The sequence below is a fragment of the Branchiostoma floridae genome, chromosome 1, assembly GCF_000003815.2.
Source record: "Branchiostoma floridae strain S238N-H82 chromosome 1, Bfl_VNyyK, whole genome shotgun sequence".
NCBI classification, from domain to species: Eukaryota; Metazoa; Chordata; class Leptocardii; order Amphioxiformes; family Branchiostomatidae; genus Branchiostoma; species Branchiostoma floridae.
Genome location: NC_049979.1, coordinates 3,547,165 through 3,574,825, shown reverse-complemented (window position 1 = coordinate 3,574,825; position 27,661 = coordinate 3,547,165). Strand labels below are relative to the sequence as shown.

Genomic DNA, 27,661 nt, shown 5'->3' with positions numbered 1-27,661 from the left:
CCCAAAAATTTAATGCACCGCTCAAGAAGTCTGCGAAGAAGGCTAGCCTGGAACGCAGTACTGCTCAGCCTCAATCTGTGCCTTTGTCAACAACAGAAAGGACTGCAGCTGATCTGAACTGGTACCCAAGCAACACTTACAGTACATGACTGCACAGTACTCCTATCCTCAACTGCTCCTTGTATCAGTCAGACACTAAAGGAATATTGAGATGGTTAAGATGGATAAAGTTTGAAACAATAACAAAATTTCGTCAACAACTTTGTTGGAGTCTGTTTATTTTGGGTCAGTGTCTGGTGTTTTTTGCACCCTTTATTAAGATACATACCCTGGTACGTGTGTAAATGGATAAATGGCAGAAGAGACAAGATCTGATCCTCTCTGCATGCTGTATGTGTTACTGTTAGATACCTTTTACCTGGATCCTAAATGGACCCAAACTTCTCACGTTAATGTATAGCAACTGTCGCTAACTTCTACATGGTTTGTTAGAGAGGTATAAGAACTGGTGTCAGCGCTAAACTTAAGGAGGAATTTCCATTGTTGATTGCTGAAATCAAATGTGGCAATAAGCGAGGACACTATCGTGCTTAAAGTGTCATTTCTGTCCATATCATAGAGCACGAATATAAACAACAGTATATATAGCAGCTGTCTCTAAACCTCCACGGCGCTTGTCAGAGAGGTGGAGGTTCTCCGGAACCCTCTCTTCAGCGGTTTCTTGGGCAGGGCTGGCGCCAGCGTGTAGCAGTACTCCTGGAAGTCCGGGATGTCGCTGAAGTCCGGCACCGTGTCCTCTTCCTCGGAGGAGTACTGGTCGTAACCCGGCGCGATCTCAAACCCTTCCGGTATCGTGACATCTTCCTGGTGAAGGGATTGCGTAGTTCCTTCTGGTGCGTGGCTATAGGACAGGTTGTCGTTGCCGCCAATGTCTATGTGGATGTCTACGTTTGCGATTGCATGGTCACTGTGGATTGCACTAACATCGTCGGCATCTGCTGACTCAGGGCACGCGTTCGCGCCAGTTTTCTGGTTGCCGTCTTCTGGCGGCAGGTCATTGCACAGGTCTTCGTGGGTGGCAATGTCGGGAGGTTCTCCGCTGATGCTGTACACTCCGGAGTCGGCGTTGCTCCGGCTGCTCACTCTCTTTGTGATTTTTCTCCAGCTCAGTTTCAGCCACCTCCTCTCCCTGGCGGGGTTCCTCCAGGTGGTCTTCCGCTTCACTCCCGGACTCGCTCTGGCCTTATCCTCATCAGCCTCCTTTATCTGATCATCAGTGTCTACCATACGGCGATTACCGTATACCTTCACCTTCGTGGTCAGGGTTAGGTCTTTCGCGAACGAAACTCTCTTCACGAGTTTGGGGCTGTTTTTGTGGACCACCGCCAGGTTTCTCCTGGGCGAGGTTGAGAGGGACTGATTGGGCGCGGAGGTGCTGCTGTGGGAGAGCATCTTGGAGTTGGCCATCTCCGCGGAGAACCTGCACAGCTTCCGGCAGGGCACGCAGCAGAAGACGGTGTAGAAGCCGCGGCGGAACTTGTCGCTCATGACGATGTAGATGACCGGGTTGATGGCGGAGTTGAGGAAGCCCAGGCCGTACATGAGCGTGTGCCAGAAGAACAGGTTACTGTTGGCGATGAAGTTTGTGTCCGGGTTCAGCGCAGACATGTTCATGACGTAGAACGGCGTCCAGCACACGGCGAAGGCAGCCGCCACGGCGATCACCATTCGCGTCACCTGTCGTGGGGGGAGGAACAAAACCATTAACGTTACAGTTACAACAGTATGTTACACAACTCTTTAATAGCCTGACCCTAACAGAGAATGGAGTCCAGCACACGGGGAAGGCAGCCGCCACGGTACGGCAATCACCATTCGCGTCACCTGTAATACCATTGAGGTAACGTTACGGTAAACAACAGTTGTTACCTAATTCTACGTCTGACCTAATTATAATCCCTAGCAGAGAAAGGCGTCTCTCAGAAGGTGACCGCAAAACCCTTAGTTTTATTTGGAACTGGTCCGAAACATGGCAATAGCAGCAGCAACTAATGGCTATCACTAACTCTAACACTATTATAAACCCCATGAGCGACAGATCCACAGATCGGCGTTCAGCACACGATTCCAAAGGCAATCGGCGTCATTTACAGAATGTATAACAGCACACACTTTGACAATCGTCCACGTCACATTTGTGGCTCTGTTGGACTAAGGGCTTATCAGCATTGAATTGATAACTCGGTATGTGGGTGGGGTGTGTTGACGGACACTAACTTTATTTTTATGATATTATTATGATTGTAGATATTCATATTGCTGTCAAGTATTTATGTTAAATGAATAATAACAGTCAAAATAAGGTGCACAACTTGAGTGTTGTGCTACTTTGTCCCTATTTGTTATTATGATTGATTAACAAAACACGACCATTTACAAAAGGGGAATATGCGGCGGCGTTGCAGCATCTATCTGTTCTCCACTCATTTTCACATGCATCAAAACTTCGTCAATGAACTCGGACCGTAATACTCGTATGATTTCCAGACTTGGAGTCCCTATGTTTGTTATTGTTTTTCTTTCAGATTATCATTTTCGCATGTTGATAGGGCACACATTGCCAAGAGATGAGATCGTTTGTTTCTATTGTACCTGGTGGTAGCAACTATAATCTCTACACTTCGAAAAGACGTCGTTTCTTTTGTACTGGTACGATTTTGGATGAAACGCTTGAAAAACGCATGCCCGTTGCAGCTTGTACCTTTCCACGTACTACTAGGGACCTAACGACACTATCATAGGGATGGTTTTCACTTGCAGGAGAAAGAGCAAACATCGCAATTGCGGAGTTATCAGCTGCCAGTATGTTACCAAGAGCCCTTTATAATTCACAAGCATCCTGTCGAACCCCACACACAATGTTATCTAGCCCGGTGCTCACTAAATCCGAATTTACGACGCGTCGCGCCCCTAGCTACACCCAATATTTACGTGTTTGGGCCGGCCGGTGCCAAGTGTCAAAGGTCCCTACCCTGAATAGGAGCGGATATTGGCAAATTTAGATCGGAACGAATCCTTTGTTGTTCTACAATCACTATTTCTGTCTAATTTACGAGAACCCTGGCCTGAACAGTAGGCTGATGTAATCCTCGGTGTTTCACCAATCGGTTTATAGCGCCATTTGTTATGTACAGACATTCGTATCGCAAACAAAACATACGCGGTAACAATGGGCTAGCACTCCCATGAGAAGCTGACACGGACGAAAACTGAAAACATATCGTAAATTCAAAGAAAGTGGGTTTTAGTCAGCATGCTTGAAATAGACTCAGATTTCTTAAGACTCTCAATGGGTTCTTGAGTTCAAGTTCACGTGATGCTTTAGTCGTCGATGAAAGTTGGACATCCAGGAAATAAGACATGCAAGACAACATTTACTCAACCAACTGAATGCATTTTGGAAAAGGATATACCGTTGCTTGAGTAACCTTTACGTTAAGTTAGCATTCTCGAAACAGTCTCCATGGAATGATTGTGTGAAAGTTAGCCTGTCAGTACGATTATAGGATACCTCCACTGTTCTACTGAAGTAAGCGACGTTTTTATTGCTTTTTTGTTTCCTTTTGGTAGACGCGGAGCCTAGCACGTACAGCGAAGGGTTTGCAATTCATCGGGAAGATAAATGCATGAATGATGGGCAAGGAAACTGGACCAGTCGAAAGATTTATACATATTCTTTCTTGCTCTGAATGACTCATCACATTGATTAGATTTAACACGTTTTTTTTGTCTTGTTTACATGTATGGTTGACCCCTTTAGAAATCAACTAGTTTATATATAGCTTTCAAGGGTTGAAGACCCACCAAAGAGATCTTGTTGGAGAGCAGATGTTTTATATGATAACTAAGAATCGATATGCAAATTAGATGAAGACAATCCAATAGGTAACAACGGTAAGACGAACTCGATGCAAATGAGTTAATTAGCATGCGTGGAATTTCTAGAATATCAACCGCAGTACCACACTAACGGCTTCGCCTCTTAGGCGTTGCCAAAAGCCTCACCATCTTCTTGTTCTTGTCCCGTTTCCTGGCCATGTCCCTGTCGTTGACCAGCTGACTGCCTGGCGTCTCCATGGCGCGAAGCCTCAGCACGATCCGCACGCACACCACGCTGATGAACAGCAGGGGGAGGGCGTACAGTACCAGGAACAGCGTCACGTGGTACCAGGTCGGGTCCCCGATGGTGTTGGGGATGCTGGAAGTGAAAACACAAAATAATTTATTGTGAAAAGTAGGGAGAGTTGTTTGTGGGAGTTTTGTCAGTTGAGACGCCTCCTTGTTCTGGTTGAATACTGTGCAACTCCCCTGCGATATACAAAATGTAAGAGGGTCTGCATGGGGGGGTCTTGGTAACGCTTAACGGTGAATTCAGGAGGCCAGGTAACGCTTAACGGTAAATTCAGGAGGCTCGGAAACGCTTAACGGTAAATTCAGAATGAGTTACAAAGCATAACATTAATATTGACGTGCATTCCTATTCATACAACGCTAGAGTAGCTATATCAATGGGTGAAAATACATTGTGAGAAGCAAAAGGTGCCCAGAACCCGGAGGAATGACAGGGGCAATGTCCATGACATCTGTAAATTGACAGAGGCAGAGCTCCCGGCCCGCCACAGAGACGGCGGCAGCAAAGTTTTTAGGGGGGGGGGTGGATTGAACTATTGTTTCAGCACATGGAGCGCCGAAGGCGCGACGCATTCCAGGGGGGGGGGATTTTAAAATCAAGACCCTCTTAAATGCTATTTCCTGCATTTTCGGCAAATTTTGCCTACCGACTAAGCTAGGTTGATTTTGACATTATATTTTCATCAAATTATACTCGTAGCTTTGGCCTCCACCCCCAGAGCCCCGACATAATTTTACCAATTCGAGCTCGGAAGGCACGAGGTGTTGCAATATAAGTCCGGGAGAATTTTAAAATCTGGACCGTCTGAAATGCCATTTACTGCATTTTGAAGGACAGATTTTGCCGTAAGACGAAGCTAAATCAAATGACATCTTATTAGAGAGAAAGGTTGTTTTTGTGTGAAAACCCACACCCCTATGTTAAACATATTTTCGCGATCGCCATGTCGCCGTGAACGCCAAAGGCGCAAGCCGTCGCATTGGATGGAGGTCCGGGAAAAAACTTATTTTCTGCATTCTATGAGAACTTTTTGCCCGAAACTTAGCTATGTTTGACACTGAAATTTGTATGAATGATAAAGTTTTGAGGGAGACGCTTCTGCAACGTATTTTACCATGTTCAGAGCCGAAGGCCGGGAGGCTCGGAGAAATTTTGAAATCTGGACCCTTTGAAACGCCATTTCCTGCATTTTCAGGGGTTCTATCTGGCATTTGACTTCCTTTGTATAGTATAACGGGTTACGAAGAATTTCTTGGTAACGGTTAACGGTAAATTTGGGATAACAAATAACGATTAACGTTGAAATAAAACGACCAATAACGCTTCACGAAGAATATACCGATAACGATTAACGTTGAATTAGAGCGGGTCGGTAACGATTAACGGTGAATTAAAATGGCTCGTAACGCTTAACGGAAAAAGGCATGCAGACCCTCATGTAATGGGAAGGCAAGACACTATTGAGTTGAGTTTATTGAGATGCCCTTTAGCTCATTGAGCCAAGGAGCTTTTATCAGCTCCATACTCTCTCCTCCTGATAAAAGCTCCTTGATTGAGCTAATCTTATTATAGTGAAACATAAAAAAACAAAGCCGAGATGGTTGCCAGATCCTCTGTGCTGCTAGCCTGGGTACCATCCGGATACTGTAGTAGTTCGCCCTGACGTTTATCATACACTATATATATATACACAGCCGTTTCTCTGTGTAGCAGAAGCGAACATAGGAGCGAACTATATACTACCAGGCTGCTGTTACGGGATAGATGAGATGAGGTGAAGTGAAGAGAGGATAAGAGAACAGAAGAGAGGAGAGAGAAGAAGACGAGAGAAGAGGAGAAGAGAGGAAAAGAAGAGACTCGGAAAAGAAGAGATGAAAAGAAAAGAGAAGAGAAGCGATGTAGTCATGACTTACTCATCCAGACAGCGGGCCCGGCTGATGGTTCCCATCTCACTGCTCAGGCGCATCCGGAAGAACGCGGCTGGGATCAGCTGGAGGGAGCAAAGCACCATGGGAACGACCCACACGGCAACCAACATGGCGACGATCCGCTTTTTACTGGTGAACTTGGTGTCCAGAGGGCGGCAGATGGCATTGAACCTGAGGGGAACAACAAAACACGTGAACTTGGTGTCCAGAGGGTGTCAGATGGCATTGAACCTGAGGTAACAACAACAGCAACAACAACACGTGACATTGGGGCACAAGAACAGCACGTGAACTTGGGACACATATTGGGGCACGTGAATAGATGCCTTTGAACCAGGACAACACTGGTACCACTGTCCTGGACTCTGTATGAAGGGCTAGCAGGTGAGACATGCTGTTGAATAATCACCAGGTGTATTTTGCCAGCCAGTAGGTACCCATTATGAGTAATGAGGCTGATTAACGTGGTCGAGGCACCTCCTCGAGCACGGGACCCCCGTTTTACGTCCCTCCCGGAAGACGATTTCGTGGAAAGCTTCGTGAGGCTACAGCAATCCGGACGTCCTTGGTTGGTCTCCCATCCAAGTACTGTCCGGACCGTCGCGTTGCTTAACTTCCGAGATCGAGGGATCGGGTGTACCAACGCGCCACGCGGCCGTAGCTATGAAATGATTCATTCAGACGATTATGGAGTTTTCTTGTTCACAATTTTTTAACGTCATCATAAAATCTTCATGTTGTGAACCTGTTGGATCTCGTTTAGTGTTATAGCAACCGCTATAGCTAAGCTGATAAGCCTCGGAGCAAGACCATCTGTAATTCCTTGGGTGTGCAGTTTTCTCTCAGATCGCCGACAGTGCGTACGTTACCAGGGAGCATTGTCACATCGGGAAAGCCTGACGTGCGGTATAGCCCAGGGCACCTTGATGGGTCCTCTTGTATTTCTGGCGATGATCAATGATGTTAAACCGGTCACCGAGAACTCACACTGGAAATACGTAGATGACTTCAATCTGGGAGAGATCAGGCTTATCTCTACCCCGTCATCGCTTCAACGTGATCTGAACCACCTTGACAACTGGGCTACGGAAAACCACATGCTACTCAACCCCAAGAAATGCATGGCCATGCACTTCTCTTTCGTGCGCGCCCCCATACAACCTCCAGTGCTGACTCTTGCAGGACAGACACTTAAAACCACCACCCAGGCTAGGTTGCTTGGACTCCACATCCGCTCTAACCTGAAATGGGATGACCAGGTGGATGTCATGGTGTCCAAAAGTAGCAAAAGGCTGGTCGTCATCAGCAGGTTGCGACGTTCCGGGGTGCCGATCGCAGACCTGAACACCATATACTGCGGGTATATAAGACCATTACTCGAGTACGCCGCTCCATGCTGGGCTATAGCACTCACTCAGAGACAGTCTGCCGCCTTAGAGCGGGTGCAGCGAAGGGCCTGCAGGTTGATGATGGGGCGTCAGTTCGTTTCTTACACGGCAGCTCTCCAGCACATCGGCCTTGAGCGCCTTTCAACACGTAGACAGAAACTCTGTACTGACTTTGCCTTGAGAGTTGAAAGGTCTCCTCGCTTCTCCACATGGCTGCCCCCTACCCGTGGACAACAACATGGCAGGCAACTCCGCAACTCTGCGCGATACCAACAACCTACCGGGACTAACCGCTACTTAACCAGCGCTATACCGGCAATGATCAAATCATTGAACGAACTGTAGATTCTATGTATATACTCCACCAGGACAATCTGTTTTTAACTAACTTTGTAAGACAAGTCAAACAGTTTTGCTACGATCAGACTTTTAATAGTTTTAATGCTATTTCAATTTGACTTTTAGCCATTGTACTCGACCATTGTACTCGCATCCGCATTTTAGACGTTGTAATCGTATATTTATTCATTATAATATTCATGCTATACGTCTAATGTAATGTTACAATGTTTTTGTGAATAGCAATTATGTAACGTTGAACAATGTAAACAAGCCTGATAATTCGGCTTTCGAGCCGCAAGTTGGCTGTGATACAAATAAACCATTCTCTCTCTCTCTCTCTCTCTGTTATTGACGAAATCTAATCTCTAATCGATGCTACCTGAAATGTGTTTGAGTATCTGTGATTATGTACATGGATATCTTTTAATCATGATGTACTAGCCTTCATCGTTAATCTCTCACTGCCAGCGCTTTCTGTCTGCCCGCTTTTCCCGTGGCTGGGGTAGCATAAGTCAGGGGCAAGGGGAATTTCTCCTTGGGTCAGGGGGATGTTGCAGTCTCCAAAACATGAAGACATCAAAGCCTCTGTCGTAGCTAGAGGTAGAGCTGAGAATCTGCCATGCAAGCAAGTTAAACTGGGGGAGGGGACATTGAATGAAGCAACGACGGGAGTTTTCAATTTCATTCAGTACCACGAATACTGTCGGCTATATTGTGATATCTCTGCATTCTCGTGAATCGAATATGTAATTACGGTCATGTATGACGTATCATCAGCCAACCAACCGACCAACCACTAACCAACCAACCAACCAACCAACCAACCAACCAACCAGAATGGTGATCACGGTCACTTCATGTACTTACAAATATTTGGGCCGCCGTTGTCTATCCATGTATGTGTGTCTTCCCACAAATCTTGAAGGATACAACTTCATACAAGAAAGAATGAGACCTGGGCACCGTGACATGCAGACAGGCTTTGGCTCAGGTCGCAAGTCGGGGCAAAAAGTAGCAAAAGCAATTGTAACCAAATTAAACACATGGTTCGCTGGGAGGTCTTTATATTAGTTAAGCGTTTCTATTCATGAAGAACAGTGGAAACAAGAGCCGCTCCTTTCAGTCTCTCTTTAGTTAGAGATACTTCTAGTAAAACACGCGCTAAACAAATAGAAACATTCTTTTCTTTGTCTGACCTGTAGAGCTAATGGTAAATAGACCGTTAACGTCCATAGCAGGGGGTTCGAATATCACCGTTTTTGCTGATAAAGTACTATTTTCGCTGCCATTTTACCAGCATTGCCGCCAATCAGTCTGAACTTGAAGACAAAAAGGCCACTAGAAAGTATTACTTAAACGGCCAAAGTGAAGAAATTATCATAGCATCAGACGCGATGCTTGTTTTTTTTGTCTAAAACTCGACCTATAGGACAGTTTTAATAGCTCTAAAGCCTGACCTATCGGTCAGACTTCATCCTGCCAAATAATTGACGCTCTTGTCAACTCTAAGACCAGAGAGCTAACTCCGATAAGCGAACGTCTGTATGACAGTATATGTCATTCGGGCTCAGCGTAACACACCAGCCTCGCATGCACCTGGCACGACAGCAGCTGGTTATATTACACTGAAAACTAGGCCTGTCACGCTTAACATTTTCCCATCTAGTTGTAAGAGTTGTTCAAAGATATACAGCGAGGATGCCCCTACAGTACTTTGTTCCAACGAGTTCCACTCTGTAGGAAAAATGCGAATTCATCTCTACGCTAGCACGTAGAAAGAAACAAATCACCAAGAAAAGAAAACATCATGAAGAAGAGGAGCACAAACATACCTTTCAAACGACACGGCCACCAGCGTGAGCATGCTGGCCCCCACGAAGACGGGTTGGAGAAAGTTCAGCGCGGTGCACAGGGGCACGTTAAAGAAGTCCACTGCCACGGGCGTGGCGAACTCCAGCAGCTTAAACAACACCACGAACAACCCCACCACCAAGTCCGTCGCGGCCAGGTTCATGATGAAATAGTTCGTCACCGTTCGCAGCTTCTTGTTTCTCCAGACTGTCCACAGCACCATGGCGTTCCCCACCACGGCCAGTAGAATAATAGTGACGTAGAAGATGATGAAGAAAATCTGCACGCCGAGGATCTGCGCGAGGTCCCAGTACTCTCGGCAGAAGAACCCGGGCGGGCACGTGTTCGGCGGAGGCGGGCCCAGCGTCGTGACGCTGACGTTCGACGAGACGTTGTTGAAGAACGTGACGTTGACGTCGATGTTGAAGTATTCAGCTGACGGGACTACGTCGTACGACGTCGTGACGTTGACGGCTGTCGGTTCGACGTCGTCGTAAGGCGTCGTCCGCGGAACGTGGCTGACAATGAAGCCCTGCGAGGCTTGTGCCGACGATGAAGACATCCAAGCGGTGGTATTCATGTCTGCTTGTTGTCCAGATAGTGGTCTTCATCAGAAGTCACTTAGACGCCATGTCGACGATCCAGCCTATCCGCATGTTTGCCGCCGGCTCAGGGACACGATAAACGGCTCGGTTTTTGGCGGCTCTGGGGGATAGACGGCAGGTGCGTTTGGTACACAGTCAGTTGATGTAGCGGTGATGAACTCGTACCAATCCCGAGAGTGTGAACCACGTTTCTGACGACTAGAACCTACTCATGGCAGCTGCCTGGCCATCCCGTCAAGGTGCTGCGACTTGGGGAGTTTCAACTGCATCGTGTTAAAGCCAAACCTGCCTTATTGTAAGTGAACCGTTTGGAGGCCAGCCGTCCAGTCCAAAGTCTTCACCCCCTGAGGCCGCTTTAGTCGGCGGTAAGCAGAAAATAATGACCGATTTGCTCTATGCGCTCACCACGGCCGCCGACCTTTGACATTTAGTGGAAAAACTATCAGAAAGGCGGTGGCAAAGGAGGGTTTGCTTAAGGCATGGCGCGCCTTGTTAAGCCCTTGATTAATGCGATACTCATAGAAAAGGGCTATTGCAGGATTTGTTTGCAGAATGGCCCGTGTGTGCGTTTTACAATTTGCCCAATTCCGTGAATAGGGTCTCAAGGACTATTTATGGAGAACACTCGCGGTTGCCATGGCCACGATGCTTTACACACACACGCCTTGACAATCGGCGTGAGGCTGAAGTAAATGCACAAGTGCCCTTGCCACAAACGTGAAACGAAAACATGTTGTACAGTGCCCATGTGTGCATGAGCGAGCAATCGCTGGAGTGTGGTACGAGAAATTATACTGGCCGAAAAGGATTTATTTTTTCAAAGTACGTTGCGGCTTTCATATTCTAGTCATGAGCTTTGCCCCCTAGCGACTTTGCCTCAAATGGATGACAGGTGGGCGAAAAGTCGCTAAATTTAGAAAGAATAGATATAACATGTAACCTACAAGAACTACATGTTTCTAGACTAGTACTCAATTAGCATCTTTGAGGAATGAAATATTGCTCTTCCACTACCGTCCAAGACAACTTATTTCTTACACCAAACAGTTTGTTTTCTTGCTTTCATTAAAAAGGTCTTAGGTTTGTAATAGGGAGTGCCTCTGACGTCACTCTAATACGTCATTGATACGTCAGGGCAAATCAATGAGCCAAAACGCGTAACCAATGAGCTACAATCTTTGGAATGATTGGCCATTTCACCAACGAATAGGCCATTGTCCAGATCGTTGACGTTCAAAACAAGCTGTAACCAAACATCTGCTTGGAGGGTTAATGAATCACGTGACCAGAGTGTCAGGGACCCGAGATAGATCACCAGGGTTCTGATAACCTTTGAACCTTAACGCCATTTAGTAACGTGGTCACAAAGACGGCCTGACGGGAGCCGGACCCCACGGCTGCTGGAGGTGGATGACATCCGGGTGATGTTTACGTATTTGCCATAACAAACTTACAAGTTTTATCCCATGCCTTGTCACGGTGCAGTGTCCTTGACACCGACTTGTTTAATAAGATCTCTTGCACTGCTACAGCTATGCTTTTGTTGCTTTTAACAGTCGACGAACTTCGAGGTACAAGAACACTATCCGAACCCTATGCTATGCTAGTGCTATGCTATTAAAGAACACGCTTCCTGGCTGAATACGCTCAATAAGAGTAAAAATACAGTAACACCTGACACAATGGGTTTACTGGTGGAATTCCCAGACAACTCCGTGTTGAATATATGTTGCTTGTTCTGTTTCGTCTTTTTGCAGTTTGTTACTTTCCTGACTATTTACTCGCAAACATCACCTCCTCCCTTCTGAATACTTCAGTTTTTCGTCCAACCATATTTTAAACAGGTTTTCCCTACCCTATTAACATTTAAGACTACCTAATATTACGTGACCATGATAGTTATTTCATTGGTCACAATAGCATACAGTGGCTGCACTAACATACAGCCTGGACCACGTGCAGCTGGTCTATGTGACCACTGTTTGATGGTCCCCTAGATGATTTTTCTCATTGACACAATTATCTTGTCTATATTTGCCACCTGAAAACGTTGATTTTATGGGTACCCTGAGTGGGAAGTTTTGACTGAAGTGATACCGCGAACTAAGACGAACAACAAAGCTTTATTCCACTGTTCGGTCTCCAGGCCGTCACCATTGAAGAGAATTTGTGCGCATCACATAACAACTTTATTGCAACAGATCATCTCCAGTATATATAACAGAGCAACATAGGATAGACTAGTATGTTAACAATACAGAATAAACTACAAAAGATGTCTTGCGTATACAATACTTTAAACTAAATCGAGCATAAAAAAGGAACAGACAGTGAAACAAACGGGACTGTCTGTGACAAGTATAAAAGTAAACCACACAAAAAGGAATACGACTAAAACTCCTCTAAATGTCTGTGACAAGTATAAAGAGGATCACACTAATAATAACACTACGAATGGGACTTCTCATAACATCTGAGTAGAACGATAACGGAACATTATATAACTGCGTCCACGCCGAAAATAATCTACACATCCACAGACGCTGTTAGGGACGTGGATTTCGTGCGAAAGTATCTGAGAAAGCCTGGGTTGGGCAGGGCAGGTTTGAGCCTCGGCTCGAACTCGTACTGCCCAAACCTCTCCTCGAAGTCCGACAGGTCGTTCCCCCAGTCGTCCTCGTCGCTGCTCTGGTCGTACCCGAGCCCGATGCCCTCGTCGCTCGGCACCGACTCGGTGCGATCGTGTCTTCGGTAGATGTCCGGGGACCCGCCTAGGGTTGAGTCTGACGACTCAGATGGCGGGTATCGACTGTTTCCTACCTCTGCCATTGTCATGTCTCTCGCCTGGTGAGGACGGTGTGACGTAGACGGCCATTGGCTGTCCACCGGAAGTTCCTCGGGGTTGTCGAAAAACGCGCTGTTGTAACGGATGTGTCCCTCATCGTCTGAGCTCGGTACCGGAGAGTCTGTATCGGCCTCCGTCTCGACCAGCTGCAGCAGCCCCAGACCAACATTACTGCTGACGCTCTGACTGGGTTTCCGCTTCCCAATCCTGTCGATCAGAGATCTTATGGAAGCCATAGAGCCGGACTTACGCAGGGGGTACTTGGGTAGGGGTGCGAGCGGGATCGGCTCATCAAACCCCGAGGAAAGTCGTTTTCTCGTGGGTTCACGGGTATCCGGACAAGTCGACGTCATAAAACCGTTCGACGTTTCCGAATTGTCTACACTTCTCTCGTTAATGAAGACCTCGGCTTCAGTGGACACCAGTTCGTCCGAATCGCTCCTGCACCTGGCCATAGAATCGGTGCTGTACTCCGCGAACGTCGCGTAAGAAGAAGAGCCGATGTGGCTGACGTGCTCGCTGGTGCTCAGAGGTACGTAGTGTCCGGGACACTGCGTGACGCCGGTGCTTTTGTTGTTGTCCACACCGTTGCTGGCTAACCCCGGTCTGCCCTCCCCGGCAGCGTCCACAGTATCGAGCGCGCCAGGGATGGGGTTGGCCTGCGTGAAGACCCCCCTGCTGATGGCCGGCACGTACCGCCCGTTCCGAAGCTCCATGTAGTTCGGCGGCTGCCACCCGGCGCCGGCCTCGGTCATCTCCGTCACGCTGGCCGCGGTGTTGCTCCTCCCGCGCCCGCCGGGCGACCCGCCGCAGCAGCGGCACCAGCCCAGGCACGGCAGTACGGTCTTCACCAGTCCCTTGAAGTCCTTCCTGAAGCGGTCGCTCATGAGAATGTAGATCAAAGGGTTGACGAGCGAGTTCAGGTAGCCGAGGAGGTAGAGGATGAGGTACCCGGTGAAGAAGTTGTTCTTGGCGAGGACGAATTCGCTGGGCTGCGGGGTGAAGAGGTAGGTGATGCTGACCATATGCAGGGGAGTCCAGGCCACCACAAAGGCCACCACCACGGCGATCACCATCAGCGTTACCTGGGGAGCGGGGAGAACAATGGCGACGGGTTAGTCAGGTGGCGGGGTCTCTTTGAAAAAGGGTCAACAACGGCGACCTTGGAGGAACGAACTAGGAGTGTAATGGCTCCTTAAAGAGAGTTACGTTGGGGGCAACTTGGAGAGGGTGGAATTCCTTTTACCGGGGCAGGTGGGAGACCGAGGGACGAGGAAATAATTGCATGCCCTGCGAAAAGCAGTGCTGAATACCTAAGCCTTTGTACACCCCCCTCCCTGCTCACTCTCTATCACACGTTATCACAGTTCAGCATGCACGAAAAACAAGAACAAACATGTAAATCCATTCATTACACCCGTTGCAATGTCAATACACGGCATTATTTCCTTCGAGGAACAACAAAGAAAGAGCTTAAAGAAAAGTTTGAAAGATGACTGGTTTGGTCCAAAGTCCAAACACTAGGCGTTTTCCTTTGGTAAAACGGACCCAATGCTGGTAAAAGTAATTTCTACTAGTCCGGGCCCTTTCCATTGTGTTGCAAACAAATTGTTGAAATCGGCAACAAAACAGGGATAATTGCTGAGTGGAACTGATCTTGCCTTGATGAACTACTCACGTTACCATGGATTCAGCCTTTACAACTTTGTAAATATGAAATGTAAAACTTAGAAGCATTTGATTGAAAAGTGCAATATTTAGTCCAACATTACTGGATTCCGCTCCTACCTTCCGCCTGTTGATCTCGCTCCTGGTGACGGTGCCGCGGGGCGTGACCGGCTTCTGCAGCTTCATGAGCCGCCAGACCACCAAGCCGCACGTCACGGCGATGAACACCATCGGGAACGTGTGCATCACCAGCAGCTACAAGGGAGAGATTCAAGGTTCAAAATTCAAGATACAAGATTCAATTGCAAGATTCAAGGTTTAAGGTTCAAGATTCAGGTTTAAAGATCCAATATTCAAGATTCAAGGTTAAAGGTTAAAGGTCAAGATCCAAGATTCAAGGTTCCAGATTCAAGGTTCAAGATTCAAGGGTCAAGATTCAAGGGTCAAGATTCAAGGTTCAAGATTCAAGATTCAAGGTTAAAAATTCAAGATTCAAGATTAAATTGCAAGATTCAAGTTTAAGATTCAAGATTCAAGTTTCAGCATCGGGAGCGTGTGCATCACCAGTTCTTGCAGGGTTGAAATTCAAGGTTCGGGGTTAAATGTCACTATGGCATTCTTCGTGGCCATTGTATGTATGATAAGCCCCTTGGAAATCAACTCTCAAAAGTTGTAGGAGCCATCCACCCGTTTTGAAATGAATGAATGAATAAATAGATAAACATGACGTGTCTATATACTTGGTACGGCCACTGGTATATTTCAGTGGATCCACACCTGCCCATATTTGGTGGTTGGAGGGGGATAGGTACTTACCGTGATGATCTGATTGGCCATGGCGACCTTCCCAGCTGTCTCGGGGTCGAACACCAGGTAGAAGCCGTCCAGACACCTGGCGCGGTACACCTCCCCCAGCTGGCTGTAGAAACACCCCGCTGTCACCTGGTGGGCAGGATGCACTGTGTTAGTCTTAATGGACTTAGCTCTAACCTCATGTTCGTTATGATAGGTTAGTTATAGGTTTACTGTTGGTTAACAATAGGTAGTTGGTTAACATGTGGAGACGCTGGTGTCACCTCTCCAAGGATGAACTGAACTGAACTGGACAATAGGTTTGATAATTAGGTTAGCGATAGGTCTATGTTTGGATTAGCAATATGTTATTGTTGACTTAGCAATAGATTATGCTTGAGTTAGCGAAAGGTTATGCTTGGGTTAGTAATAGGTTTTGCTTTGGTTAACGAAAGGTTGTGCTTTGGTCAGCGATATGTTGGTCTTTGGTCAGCGAAATGTTGGGCTTTGGTTAGCGATAGGTTGTGCTTGGGTTAACGATGGATTGTTCTTGTGTTAGCAATAGGTTATGGTTGGGTAGGCGATAGCTTATGGCTGGGTTAACGATAGGTTATGGTTGGGTTAGTGAAAGGTTATGGTTGGGTTAGCAATAATTATGGTGATGGTTAGTGTTAGAACATGAGTTATACTAACCTCTGTCGGCACAAGATCACCAGAGGCACCAGCCGAACAACTATGATGGTTGTGTTAGCGATAGGCTATAGTTGGGTTACCGAAAGGTTATGGTTGGGTTATCTACATGTTATGGTTGGGTTAGGGATAGGTTATGGTTGGGTTAGTGATAGGTTATGGTTGGGCTAGTGATTGGTTGTGCTTTGGTTAGCGAAAGGTTGTGCTTGGGCTAGCGATAGCTTGTGCTTGGGTTAACGATATATTATTCTTGGATTAGCAACAGGTTATGGTTGGGTTAGCGACAAGTTATGGTTTTTGTTAGAACAGGACTTATACTAACGTCAGCGGGCACTAGCCTGGGGACAAGATCACCACAGGTACCAGTCAGACGACTATATATAATGGTTGGGTTAGTGATAAGTTATGGTTGGGTTAGCTATAGGTAATGGCTATAGTTAGTATTAGAAGATGAGTTATGCTAACCTCTGCAGGCACCAGCCAGGGGCACAAGACCACCACAGGCACCAGCCAGACGGCGATGATGGTGTTCCGGACACGGGTGACGGGGAAGATTCGGCTGTTCGCCAGGTTACGGATCGGCTGGACAATGGCGTAAAACCTGAAGGAGACGACAGAAAAAAACAATGAAAAATGAAAAAAAAATGCAGTGCAGGACCTTAAAAATTCACCGGATATGGGATATAATATCCAATTTTGAAAAATATTGGAAGAAAAAACTTTAAAAAAAAAAGGTTCCTACGAGGATCGAACTCGTGACCTTCTGCGTGTAAAGCAGACGTGATAACCACTACACCAAGGAACCGCACACGAAAATTGGTCCTTACACGGAAGCTCTGCTACTTTACATGTGAACCAAACAATGGTTTTGACATACATGTAGATTTGGTGGTGTGATAATGAGTTAAAGAAGGGGAGAAAAGAACAAAGAAAGAAAGAAAGGAACGACGAATGAAACAAGAAAGGAAAGATATGGAATGAAACAGAGAGGAAGAGGATATGTGTGAAAGTAAAAGAAACCTGTAAAGAAGAAGAGGATGCCACAAAGTAAAGAGATACAAAAGTTAAGAAAGATACATCATGTTATGACGAAAGGACGACGTTGTATAATTGAAGACTCAGTAAAGAGAAGTCCGGCAAGGGCGAATTACGACTCACCTTTCTAAGGAGATTGCCACTAAGTTTATAATTAAGACGCTCGCCGAGACGCACTTACCTTTCTAAGGAGATAGCCACTAAGGTTAAGACTCTCGCCAAGACGCACTCAGCTTTCTAAGGAGATGACCACTAAGGTTGAGACACTCGCTGAGACACACTCACCGTTCTAAGGAGATGGCACGCAAGGTCAGCACGCTAGCCGAGACGCGCTTACCTTTCTAAGGAGATAGCCACCAAGGTTAAGACGCTTGCCGAGACGCAGACGGGCTGCAAGTAGTTCGCGATGGTGCAGAGGGGCTGGCTGAGCAGGGCGGGGTCCCCGATGTACGTCACCAGCGTCATCGGTACCACCACGGACGACACCTGGAATAAGTTAAGTTATTATCTTATGAAAGTGAAAAAGTTGAAGTGAAAGTGATATCGATCCCAGTTTAGCTTACTCAATAACTATTCTTCTACTGGCCGTGACAGAGACGGTAGACGCTATGTACAGTATTTAACAGTTACAGGTTTATTGTACGAGGAAAGTTCCGAAGCTTTTTTCAACAAGCACAGTGAAAAGGGGATTATGGCTTTAAGTCCTGCCGTAAAGACTGCAACCCTTTCCTGTAGCGTGTACGGTGCACTTCATTTGTATGTACATCATGCTCAGTTCATTGACGTTACTAAAATTCTTATCATTATTTGAATTTCCTCGCATACAAAACCAGATTATATTTCCATTATTTTATGTTTACCCCTGAACTGTCCCACTCACTTTTAAGTTGATTTCATTCAATTCATTCGAAAGGGAAAAGTTTTGTTCTTCACATATCTAGATTCAGGCAGAATTGTGGGAATCTTTATTGTAACACTGACGGAGATTCAAGACAAACAAACAAACTAGCATGTCCACCGCCCCCAGGTCAGCAATGAAGTAAAAAAAAAAAAATAAAACAAGCAAATAAACTAGTAGGTTCGACACCGCCATGTTGGCAAATGAAGTAAAAATATCAAAAAACAAAGAAAGAAAGAAACAAACAAACAAACAGACGCACCAGCAGGTCTGAGACCGCGAGGTTGGCGATGAAGTATGCGCGGGGATCGGAATAAAACAAACTATCAAACACACCAAAAGGTCTGAGACCGCCAGGTTGGCGATGAAGTAGTGCTTGGAGATCGATATAAAATAAACAAACAAACAAACAAACAGACGCACCAGCAGGTCTGAGACCGCGAGGTTGGCGATGAAGTAGTGCGCGGCGTTGTGCAGCAGGTGGTTCCGCTTGATGGTCCAGCACACGAAAGCGTTCCCGCCCATCCCCAACAGCATCACCACGATGTACACCACCATGAACAGCACCCGCACCCCCTCCACCTGGGGATGGAAACGAAAGTTTGTAAGCATGTTAAATAAAGGTGAATAAATAAAGGTTCAAACAAATGTTGATGCCCGGAGGCTTATTACAAGTACATGATAGAAACATGGGGGAATGCATGTGATAAGACTAACATTATTGTAAAAAGTGATATATATTCTTAACAGATTTGTTTTCACTTCTTTTTTTTTAAGCAGAGGAAGACGAAAGCCCCAAACGTTTGTGTGTTCTATGATTTAAGAAAAAAATGGCTTTCCGCTCGTCCGTGACTGTCTGAACTTTGGAGTATATCTTTGTGACTTCTTAAAACAATGTATTGCTCTCGACGTTTGAACAAAGGTGCTAGATTATGTACTGACCACAACGGCAGGGGTGCTAGTGTCACCAAAATGGAAACAAATATACACTAAATACCACTCGAAGATAGCTCACATAAAATTTAATATAGATTATGTGTAGATGGTCTACAGCTAGCATAGACCAGATTGGTGTCTGTCTTAGGCCTAGGTCCCAGTTGAAAAAAATGTGGCCCTGTCGGGTAGTTCACTAGCTGTCTTTTGCAATTCCGGGCATGACCCCTACATGACCCCGTGGGACGCCTTGCGGTCGGGCACCGGGTTGAATTTAAGTTGGACTTAAAATGGACCAGGAAAAAATAGACGCCGTGACATACCCGTGGGGAACACCAATGGGTACACCCCGGTGTCCGGCAGTCCAACGGGACAAATTTGTGGCTTCGGAGCCCAAACGGGGCTACATCCCTGACGGGCACAGATGCAATTGGCCTAAGCCTTTTATCTAGCCCAGCACTTTCCATCTACAATTCCTAAACACAAAAACAAACCTGCGTCCAGTCGGCATGGTGGAAGTTCAAATGGGCCTGTCCGCCGCAGGGCAGCGATGATGCCGGGCTGGCAGAACCATTGCCGCCAAGAAACGTCTGGTTTGTAGGCGGGGTGGAGAACAGCGTCTCGTTCATGGCTCCTTTTCTTGTGCGATCTGAATAGTGAGAGTGTTGGCTGCTGGGAGACGCTTTGCGTCCTGTTCTTTCTCCTCACATCTGCACAGTCATGGTGAAATCAGGCCCTCGCTCAAGTTGCTCATCGTGAATTACCTACCCGCTGGTTTCAGGAGGGCCCTGGATGGAAATAGACAGTCGTTGTATTGGTAAAACGTTTCTTGTCAGTTACACATTAACCCCCTCCGCATTTTGCCTCACCTAGTAACTGAAGTCTGTATCTGTATCTATATAGCAGGTAAAACCGGCCTTCAGCGTAACACACCAGCTGGTGAATTGAATACAAATTGTGTGCACGTGCCGAAAGGATACTTCAGCAGGGAAACGTTAGTAGATAGTCCTGTTTGTTCACCATTATTCTCCTTCCACGTTTTGTAAAGAGGATTGACCAAAGCTGATCTAGTCTCCACAAGACTAACCCCGCTGCATGGCTATCACTAGTACTGGCTATAGGGGGAATGACTAGCTAGGGGCCGGGGTTGGCCATCATGGGGTAAGATATGCCCGCGCAAGATGAGAAATGTTACCCTTACAGTGGGCTGGCTCATCTACACTTCTTCTGCCGAATTCTACTATTCATTTCTATTGAGTTGTCTCCTCTGCCCAAGCAGCCCGGGGGAGACTACCATCTGTTAACACGTTGCTGTTTGCCTTTCGTATGTTCCACTCATCAACAGCGTCACATTTATAACCAGAGTCTATTGACATGTGGTTCAGACTGCGATACTGTTGTTTGCTGCTCATATTTCATACAAACGTACGTGATAACAAATCCTTCATGAATACTGCAATTCGTGAAGTACAATCCACACACTTACATTCCCTATCACAAGTTAAAGGAAAATTCGTTCCCTAGGCAGACATGCATATATAAATTGCTTCTATTTCCTGCTATATTTCATTTCCGTTTTATTGCCCTCATCTAATAGAAGAAGGGGGTAATCATCGTTCTTAATGGCTCCGAATAAATGTTCATACGATGAACAAATACATTAATAGTGACCACTCCAAAACGAATGGGCTTAATTAATCCGATGTCTGTGTCGCCGGGAAGAGCTGACGTGGTCGTCAGGACGCGGGTGGGAATGTGCGCACGTGCTGCCGGCGTCGTCTGGGTGACGTCAGCGCCTTGCCGACACGCGAACGGCGCATCTTCAAGCAGATGTGCGGATCAGGCTCTTTTCGCGCCTGTTTGAAATTTTGAAGTGATATTTACCTCTTTCAACAGTTAATGTACTGTCACATATATAAGCTAATATGGCCTTTTGAACTACTTCAGGCCATAGTTGCTCCCAACCATATCTCTGGAGAAGGTCAGGGGGTCATGGTTGTGTGCAAGGTCATCTGTGGTTGGTGCTGGACGGTAAGGTTGCCTACTAGACTGTGCCATTCGTCTATAAATACTGACAAATCAAGTCGGGAAAGTAATATTCTTCTTGAAGGAGCAACGTAGAGGTAAAATAGGATGGACACCAGGCTATGGCTACTCCCATCCTAGCACCGACCTTGGTTGGGGATTCGTCGGTCGAGGGCTACATCGTCGGAAGGTCCCGATGTGTGACATGGACGTAAGGGAGAACTCGCGGTCCAACTTGTGTTAAATTACTTTACCTCATACTTAGGTCGTGAATACGTTCGGTACGGGTGTTCCGAGACGGGTGAAAATTTGGGTTATCACATGGGGTTCTACTTTTATCACACGGGAATAATTCGAACGTTCTTTGTGCATGCCGAGTGCGAATACCAGACTTCGACTATTTTTTGTTGTATATTTAATTTTGTTTGAAGAAAAGAAACTCCTGATCGATTTTCACATTTAAATGTATTCTGCAGGCTGGCACCTCAGGTGGTACGGAATACAACGTGACTTAATCTACACACAGACGTACGGAACGCTACAAAAACAGGCGCAACATGAACAGCGCCTAACATCTGCTTAGAGATTACAAGGGGCGACGAATTGCAACGTTGTACCGCAAAAAACGCAAATATTTGCCGCCACAAGTAGCGAGTTTGATCCGAACATCAACAAAGTTCCGACAGGTGGATTTGGCGCCATAACAAACTGGAGACAGCGGCCCGAGAGGGCAGACCTCTGGTAATCCTGTGCTACTCAGCAGGAAAATAGCTATGGCTAGTCCGACATGGCGCGTACATCGATCAGGCGAGGAGTCTGTGAGCTCTAAACCTCTAAAGCTCTAAAAGGGCACAACCCGCCGTACGTGCAATTTGTCCGTACGTTTTTTGTTTTTTTTTTGAGGCCACGTCCGCCACGTATTTCTGTAAACGTCCAGGCTGTGCAGGGCAGGCGCGTCTCCCGTACTGGCACGTACGGGGAACGAATCCGCAGCCCGATGGCACACAAAGTTTTGCCTGCACGTAAAGTTCTACGGCGTGTCTGCTGCTCCAAAATTCGTCGGATTCCCTACGAGTTCGTACGGAGGTGGTACTTACCACTTACGGATCCCAAAAGATTGCCCACGTTTTGGCACGTAGACAGCATGCGTATTTACACGTACGGCGGGCTGTGCCCATAGCTTAAAGTGACATTTTCGCCCCGAATACGACCGATTTCCTCTCGATTATTGCGCGTTTTTTTTAGAGATCATAGGCCGATAGTCGCAAATTTTCAGGCGACAAATAAGCTCAACTGTCTGGCAAATTAGAAATTTTGCGACCTTCATTAAATCAAACAATCGACCGAATGTCGTGGACTGTGTTCAAGTCAGCAGTATTTGTAGGATTGGCATGCACGGGGGAAGCTTTTAGGTCTACCTTTAGTTCCATTTGGCACTTTGCTGTTTTTAGATTTATCACTACGATTATATATTGATCTGGTGTCATTGAGAACAAGAGAAGAGATTTGACCGAAACGGTCCATGATTCGAAATCAAACTCCGAACCTTAGGATAAGACAGCTGTGCGAAAGTGCGTCTACATGTACGAAATATGTTACAAGCTTATTTCATATCTAATAAGTATCAATCCCGGTTGTATATGTGGCACTTTGCAGTATTGCCATGACGACATGGCTTGCTGACTATGCGGCCAACCATACACAGTTCTTACCCAACCGTTGCCATCGACGGCTCCATAGATTGACATTTTAGTCACAAGTACAGTTTATGTGTCTTCGTTGTCAAATTCCTTCATTTGCTCTAAACTAGGGACATATATCTTTATCGCACCATTGCCCTAACGTTCCTTCAATGAGATTAAAAATAGGTTTTTAATCTCACTGTTTTGCTTCCAATCCAAACAGGGCGACAGTCACCCTCCCTAGTGACATAAGCAGAAATGAACAAAGCTGTTCATTGTGAAAGCGTTCAAAACCCTCCACTGTGCCCTTCCGTTGAATGAGACCTTTCTGTGAACTAAATCTAGTATACAGTTCGGAACAACCTTGATAAAGGGACTAGTATATAGCATACACTGGAGTTACTAACACAGGGTGCTTATGTTGTCGTGTACGATGCGAATTAATGACGCCTAATCAGAGATATTAGTTCCGTAGGTCCACACAACGACAAGGGCCTGTTGTTGAAGCAAGACATTTCCTCTTCCGACACAAAGTCTTTCACCTGGTCAAAGTGGATCTCATCTGACAACTACAGGTGTGCAGTTTACTTCTTAGTTAAGTTAAAGTCCTTCTCGCACCAAATGGCGCATCGGGCGGCTCCCATCTCAGAGTCTGTTCATGTCTCCCTGGACCACACAGTTTCGTACATTCACTACAGCAGGACGCTAGTCCACTGATAGTACCCTGTGTGTTAAACTTCCAGACTTTTCCCAAAATGCTGGTCGTTAATCAGAGAAAGTAGCATGTACCATTTCAAAAATATTTGGTATAATTCAATCAAGGATCGAACACAAGACCCACCGAATGCAAGGCTGACAATCCACCCGCTTGGTCGTTACATACACCTGTCTCAGCATACCTCTATTACTACATTGATACGGTGCCATACAAATTATTGTCCATTTATTATAAGACACTTACCTCGTTCCTTCGTTGGCGGCTTTCTCGGTGACTTGGAAGTCGGCGATTTTGAGAGCAATTCCCTCTGACAATACTCTTACAAATGGTACAGCAAAGGAAGTTCCACTCGAGTGTTGTTCTGTTTTACAGCTTACTATCCAAACAGCTAATGCGCTATCCACTCGTGACAGGCCCCGGTCACACACAAAAAATGAACCTCCGTATAAGCGAATTCCAATACGAATGATCCTGGTAAGACCGGAGCAGCAAATGCGCGATTCGAGGTTTACCTTTTTTACGACCGACTGTCCAAACAGTTAATGCGCCTTCCACTTGTGGTGAGCCTTGGTCACGTCCGTCGTCACGACAGGGTTAGGACAGGCCGTGGGGATGTCGCACAAACTTCAGTCGGCTTGGGACGACAAAAAAGTTCTCGCAAATCCGTGTCAATCCCGTCATAGAGAATCGTACGACGAATGTGTAAATCGTACGACGGTTCTGGCTGCAGCTATCCTTCCCGCGTTGTTGGTGTGAGTGAGTGGGGAGGGCGGGTTGCCTTGCCTAGCGCCGCTCGCCCGGTGAGTAGCACGGCAAGGTGTGCTCATCAATCACCGTAAACCTGGCACGGATGTTTGACCTGCGGGGTAATTTCTGAGTGGCGCGGCGATTGGTGTGAGAGGAGAGCTGAGGGAGGTAAACATGCTTGCGTTGTGTGCCTGTGTCGTGTGTGTGTGTGGCGGAATCGCCGCCTTCAAATAGGCGACGTTTATGACACACATTACAGTCAGAACGGATGAGAGGATATTCATGGCTTTGGTAAACATGGGTGGGTGGAGGTACATTCTGTCGTTGTCATCCCGAATTTCCTTTTAGGAAATCATAGCCTGCATAGCCTCTGGAGATTTCCCCATAGATTAACACTCATGAAAAGACGGGTCGCAAAGACTTAGAGCCCTTGACAGTGAGTGTAAAAATAAAGTTGCACGGACTAAGGAAACTAGAAAGAAGGAGCTTTTAAAAGGTTAAGGGTCCCTAGAAGAAACCGCTTCCATTGGCGGCCCGGGTTTTGTACCTACTGCGTGCCGTTTCTGGACTTTTGATCCCCAAACCCTTTGTACGGTTCAGGTGACCGGTCCCTCTTCGGCCTTCGGCGCATGGTCTTCGCAACGGAAGCCTTTTCTTGGATAAAGTTTTTTTACTCATGCAGTATCCATACCAGCTTTTTTTTTCATTTCAGACGAATTTTTCGTTCAGAAATAGATCGTCAGGCGAGTTTGCAATGAAAAAGGGCATTTTCGGCTACTCTCCAAGCAGAGGTTTGGTTCCGGCTGTTTTTTTTTATGTACATTTTTAGGCGTTTTTGTCGGGATTTCTATTTTGTACCGTTTTCATTATGTCTCGTGCCACATCACAAAAATACTGCCGTACGTAGCAGCCTTGTCAGCCTTATCAGACTATTTGGAGGTGCGACCTAAGTAAGACCTTGTACATCGATGACCATTTGTTTATTGAACTTGATTATTTGTTTGTTTTATCTATTTGCTTATTAGCCATGAGTAGACAAATGGACGAAATAGATATATTAGATTACAAAAGTACGACCAACATGTAGGTAAGGTTCTAACTTGGTCTGGAACACTTCCTTGATGTTCCGATGATCTCTTTATAACTACGCCATTAGTAAGTTGTTGATATTCATAACCGTCGCGGTTTTCTAACTATAGAAAAAACGAAAGATATCAAATTACAAAGGCAGGACCTAGATATGACCCTAACCTGCCCTTGAACCCTGCTCTGATCGCTCCTGTACAATTTTTAATATTCACGGCCGTGCCGCGGAGTTATCACCCCCGGGAGGCTCGGGTAATACTTCCCATAAACCATCCACACAAAGCGGGGTGACAAGCTTTCCGTGACACCTTCGAATCAATAGAAAAACGAAAGTGGAAAGTGAGAGTGATCTCGAACCACCTTACCTCCAATGAACTCATGATCGATCAGTGAATGGTTGAGCCACTCTTCCACTGGTTGTGGCAGGCACTATGTACAGTATTTACCGTCAGGTTCATTGCAGAGTACAAGGAAATTCCCGTAGCTCTTTTCGACAAGCACAATGGACAGTGAACCACGGCTTAACGTCCCGTTCGGAGGACTGCGACCCTTTCCAGTAGCGTACATGTCGAGGAAGGGACACAGCCAGGATATATACCGGAAGTTTTTTTTTATTACGAGAGTATCATTTAGAGCGCATTAGCGTTTACGATATGATAGCTAGAATGCTTTTATGCTTGTGGGAGGGGCAGGTGTAGGCAGACCTTCATATCTGATACCATTTTAGTTCTTGGATGCAGAGCTGAACTGCTTTGTGGGAGGTGTGAAGAAGGCAGTACATTTGATTCACTCCTGACGTCATTTGATTCACTCCTGACGTCATCGTGTTTTCTGCATCCCAAAAAGTCAGTGCAATGGATCAGGCATCTGATGAAGGTCGGCGAGTAAAACTGAAAAATCATGGTGTTTTTTTTTATTTGGGTTTGAACAAAACTCAAATTGTCCAATGGGGCCACGTAGGTGCAGAAAAAAATGAACTACCCATTTTTTTCCACATGGCACGGTGACATCAGTAAGAAGAAGGGAGTACAAAAACGCTCTAAAACTATCCGGTAAAAATTACACTTTTCGCTTGGAAGTCTATATACACAATTTACATGCATACAAAATCGAAAGATCGACTGAAGCATCATGGCGTTTCTTTATTTGGGTTTGAACAAAGCTCAAAGTGTGCAACTATGCAACAAGGATGTTGTGCCTCTCTCTCGAGTGGTTTGTAACGTTTACTGTGTATGCTATGTGTTATGCGTTATGTTGCCAACGTGTGCTTTGAAATCTACAGTTATGTTTCCTTCAAGTCAACAATACAGGTGGGCTGACAGGTGGGTTGGTTCTCAGTACACAAGCCTTGTAGCAAGCCGGGCAAGCTTGGATTGCGGACCCTGACGACTTTGCGGTCCATCATCCGGACTGCTTCAAACCACTAGACTACCACACTGTTGACTATGACCCCCCCCCCTCTCTCACACACGCAGGCACACGCACACACATATACAGTACACAACACACAAACAGCACGTGCACGCGCACACACACATGTATGCATGCACAAACACACACACACACACATGTATGCATTATGCACAAACACAAGCACACACACACACGTATGAATGCACACACACAAACACAGTCACACACAGACAAGCACGCGCGCAAACACACACACACCGTTAACAAATCAAGGAAACAAAGTGCAAGTCATGGTTGAACATAGTTACCTTTGTACACCCAGTGTTTATTTCCATTGCAACTCGTTTTAGCCTATCTAATATTGCTGCATACGTATATGTATATCACCGACGAAATTAAAAACGTTTAAAATTCACGACTCAGCATCTACAACTCGTCTCAAAACGTTCCTGTCCGATTAGAGACCAATGACTACAATAACGTATCATAGACATAGTCATTTCACACATGTATACATGTATCACAACACAAACATATACAGGATATAACCGCAAAGCTAGTGTTATAATGTCCATCTCACCCTTCTCCTTGTTTCTTACCCCCATAACCAACACAAAACTGGTGCAAGAGGGCTAGCTGATTTTGTTTTGGAGGCTAACCCCCCCCCCCCCCCCCTTCTGTTGCAAACTGCCTCCTCAATGAAACGGGCAGCGAGAACAATGTGACAACTCAGCCTCTCCCAATATCTGCTTTGAGATATTGGGAACAGCTACAAATTTGTCCCGGTGGACTGTCGAATACCGCGGGGAAGCTCTCGGTGTTC

The 27,661-nt window shown here is 46.2% G+C and overlaps 2 protein-coding genes and 1 non-coding gene across 3 annotated transcripts; all 3 read right to left on the bottom strand.

The window, feature by feature from the left end:
- Positions 1 to 124: 124 nt before the first annotated feature.
- On the bottom strand, positions 125 to 11,016 carry LOC118414435 (neuropeptide FF receptor 2-like). Its single transcript, XM_035818470.1, has 4 exons — positions 9,683 to 11,016; positions 6,106 to 6,291; positions 4,066 to 4,258; positions 125 to 1,737 (listed from the first exon to the last, which is right to left on the bottom strand). Exons 1-4 carry the CDS (start codon positions 10,279 to 10,281, stop codon positions 658 to 660), a joined length of 2,058 nt encoding a protein of 685 aa, XP_035674363.1. The 5' UTR covers positions 10,282 to 11,016; the 3' UTR covers positions 125 to 657.
- Positions 11,017 to 12,478: 1,462 nt separating this feature from the next.
- LOC118424003 (neuropeptide FF receptor 1-like) lies at positions 12,479 to 18,846 on the bottom strand. Its single transcript, XM_035832387.1, has 6 exons — positions 18,658 to 18,846; positions 17,674 to 17,822; positions 16,767 to 16,902; positions 15,636 to 15,761; positions 14,940 to 15,074; positions 12,479 to 14,236 (listed from the first exon to the last, which is right to left on the bottom strand). Exons 1-6 carry the CDS (start codon positions 18,844 to 18,846, stop codon positions 12,833 to 12,835), a joined length of 2,139 nt encoding a protein of 712 aa, XP_035688280.1. The 3' UTR covers positions 12,479 to 12,832.
- Trnav-uac lies at positions 17,034 to 17,106 on the bottom strand. The gene has a single exon. It is a non-coding gene; the product is annotated as a tRNA-Val (tRNA).
- Positions 18,847 to 27,661: the final 8,815 nt, after the last annotated feature.